At 44.7% G+C, this 2680-nt stretch overlaps 1 protein-coding gene across 1 annotated transcript; it reads right to left on the bottom strand.

Annotated features, from left to right (window-relative positions):
- Positions 1-214: 214 nt before the first annotated feature.
- Positions 215-1378, bottom strand: LOC104414864. Its single transcript, XM_010026059.3, has one exon. It carries the CDS (start codon positions 1126-1128, stop codon positions 412-414), a length of 717 nt encoding a protein of 238 aa, XP_010024361.2. The 5' UTR covers positions 1129-1378; the 3' UTR covers positions 215-411.
- Positions 1379-2680: the final 1302 nt, after the last annotated feature.

Below are 2680 nucleotides of genomic sequence, written 5' to 3'. Positions count from 1 at the left end.
CTTACATGATTAGCATAAATCATTGTCATCTTCATTATGAAAAATTTCCATCTTATGACCCTGAAGCTACATGCTCCAATCCGTGAATGTTGTATTTTCAGTATTTCCATGTATATTTTTGGCCAAGATTTCAGCCTTTTTTCCATTGAGAAACCACTGTTATGCACTGATATATCTCGTCACAGGACGAAAGGGAGAGGACGCAACCGGTTCGTTGAGCTGAAAGTCAGCATCTCTACACTCAAAATAATGGGATCCGAAGAAAAACAACACAGAAAAAGACTTATAACAAACGGCTCCAGAAAGGATAGGACTAAAAAAAAAGAAAGAGGTTGAATGGTAAACTTATTGATATTAATCTTCTCTACACTGGACATTTCCGAGTTCCTCATCGTCATCTTCGCCGTCTCTTCACCTATCTAATCTCCCTTTCTTTACGGGAAACAAAGGCGGCAATGCGCTGCTCTTCGCCGGCGTGCATATCGGCACGTTGATCATCGGCCTGATCCGGATGCTCGCCGACCTCGTCCTCTCCAGCCCTTTCTTTATCCTCTTCACCTGCTTCTCCCCGCTCCGGGCGGCCGCCTGTTTCTTCTCGTCCTTCGCGGCCGCGTCGGCCATCGAGTTCGAAGAGGACGACGTCGAGGAGGAGGAGGACGACGGCGACAGCGAGGAATTAGAGCGCTGCTTCTTCAACCTCAGCAGCTCCTTCCACAAGACGGTGCACTTGGGGGGCCTCGGGGACGGGTCGTCGTCCAAGAACCAATTCGCCTTGCTTTGTTCCTTGCTATCCTTGGCCTCCTCGCGGCCATCCTCGTCGCCGTCGTCCTTGGAACCGAGGCTGATCTTGTTCAGCCTCTCGGACTGCTGCATTTGCCAGAAGGGCAGCAGCTTCCCCTCGCAGAAGAGCTCATCAGCAGAGGGCATGGAGTCGATGCTCACGTTGGTGGAGAGGAACTCGAAGTCGGCTTTGTCGATCTCCATGTCGTGCTCCTTCTCGTGGCGTGCCTTGGGGCTGATGGAGATGAAGTTCTTGTCGTCCAGGAAATCAGCGGAGAACGAGATCCTGGGGCTCGAGGGTGCATCGCTGGCTCGGGGAGTTGGATGGCCATTTTCTACGGACACCATAGCTGCTGGAGAGAGAAAGAGAGAGAGAGAGAGAGAGAGAGAGAGAGTGGCAAGCGATGATGATGTTGTTAGAGACTAGGTGCACAGCAGAGTACAGGAGATATATATGGGGAAGGCTGGAGATGATGCTTTTCTCTTTCTCTTTCTGTTCTCACTGTTTATCTTTTGTCTTGTTTTTGTTTGGCAGATGCATGTTTTGGATGGTGAGAAACCGAGGGGCAACCTTCTTTTTCTCATTAGACAAGTGAGCTATGATTGTGTTAGAATGCTGGAACAGCACATGGACCTCATGAGTGCTTTATTAAAAAAAAGGACTCGCACAAGTTCCGTTGCCATATCAAGCCATCGAAGTGAAATGGCTCTTTCAGGACCCCCCCTCTTTTGCTTGATCTAGAAATGAATCTCCAAATGAGATATAGTTTCCCCCATTTTCTCTTCCTCATTTATATGCGAAATCCACAAGTGCAACGGTTCGTTAGCTTCCGATTTATTCCACTCTTGAAAAACGCAATCTCATTTAAATGTGCTCGGAGGAATATATCATTAATAGAAAATTCCGGTTTGTTACCCACTTTGGTCGAAATATTAAGGACGGCATCGGGTTTTTACCAATTTACGATGGAAAGAAAGAGGGAAAGAATTTTTTGATTAGGAGAGAGACATAAATAACTATATGTCTGTGCACTATAAACTAGACAAACAATTGTTAATTAAGCAAAGAATCAGTCAATGAAGATTTCCCTTTTGAAGTTTTATGAGCCTCTTTTGCTTGGTGTGAGTACAACATGAATGATAGGAGTCCCCATGCATGTGCCCACATGAGGGTACTTCCTTGCCATGTGAAGGCCAGTCCAAAACTTGTAAGAATAGCTTTTTAATAGAAACACACCCACATTACCAAGTTACCCCTTGTCAGAATTGCATTAAACCTGGGCCAATTTGGTCCTTCTGCCCACCTGGGACATGACCTCCTTTGATTTCTTTTCTAGGTCCTCTTTGTTTTGCAAAGTGGTTGGATATCATCATGTTCCGCTCCTCGGATGGCTTGAAGAAGGGATTTGGCAGGCTCTATGTAGATCCAGACAACTAATAAACAAGGTGGGGAAATTTGATGAGAGCTTTTTTTCTCATGATCATTTTGAAGTGGACTGTGACTTGATCATGTTGCAGTTAACAGGAACCTTTCTTGGGCTCTCTGTCTGTCCCTCTGGTCTATGATTGAGGGGACAATAAAGCTGAGATTAACTTTAACGCACTGATTAAACTAGTGAACTTGACATGTGACACAAATGGAGGGTCTCATGGACCATGCATCTCCCTACACTGTCTAGGAGTGTTCATTGTGAGTTTGAATTGGTTGTAGGCTACTCACATGCAAGGTTCACATCTGTCCTGTAAATTTACAAACAGGATTGAACCACCACTGATATGACACGTTCGATTCAAATTATTATGAAAAATTGTTCAGAAAATTCTAAATTAGTTATATTGTAGCCAATTAAATCTTAAAATTTTCAATTTCACCAAATTTAGTGCTAAACGTTTTGAAGAT

Source organism: Eucalyptus grandis, chromosome 8 (genome assembly GCF_016545825.1).
Source record: "Eucalyptus grandis isolate ANBG69807.140 chromosome 8, ASM1654582v1, whole genome shotgun sequence".
Lineage (NCBI taxonomy): Eukaryota > Viridiplantae > Streptophyta > Magnoliopsida > Myrtales > Myrtaceae > Eucalyptus > Eucalyptus grandis.
This window is presented reverse-complemented; position numbering and strand designations above follow the sequence as displayed.

Coding starts and splice junctions, on each gene's coding strand:
- LOC104414864 (XM_010026059.3), bottom strand. CDS start 1,128: ATGGTGTCCGTAGAAAATGGCCATCCAACTCCCCGAGCCAGCGATGCA.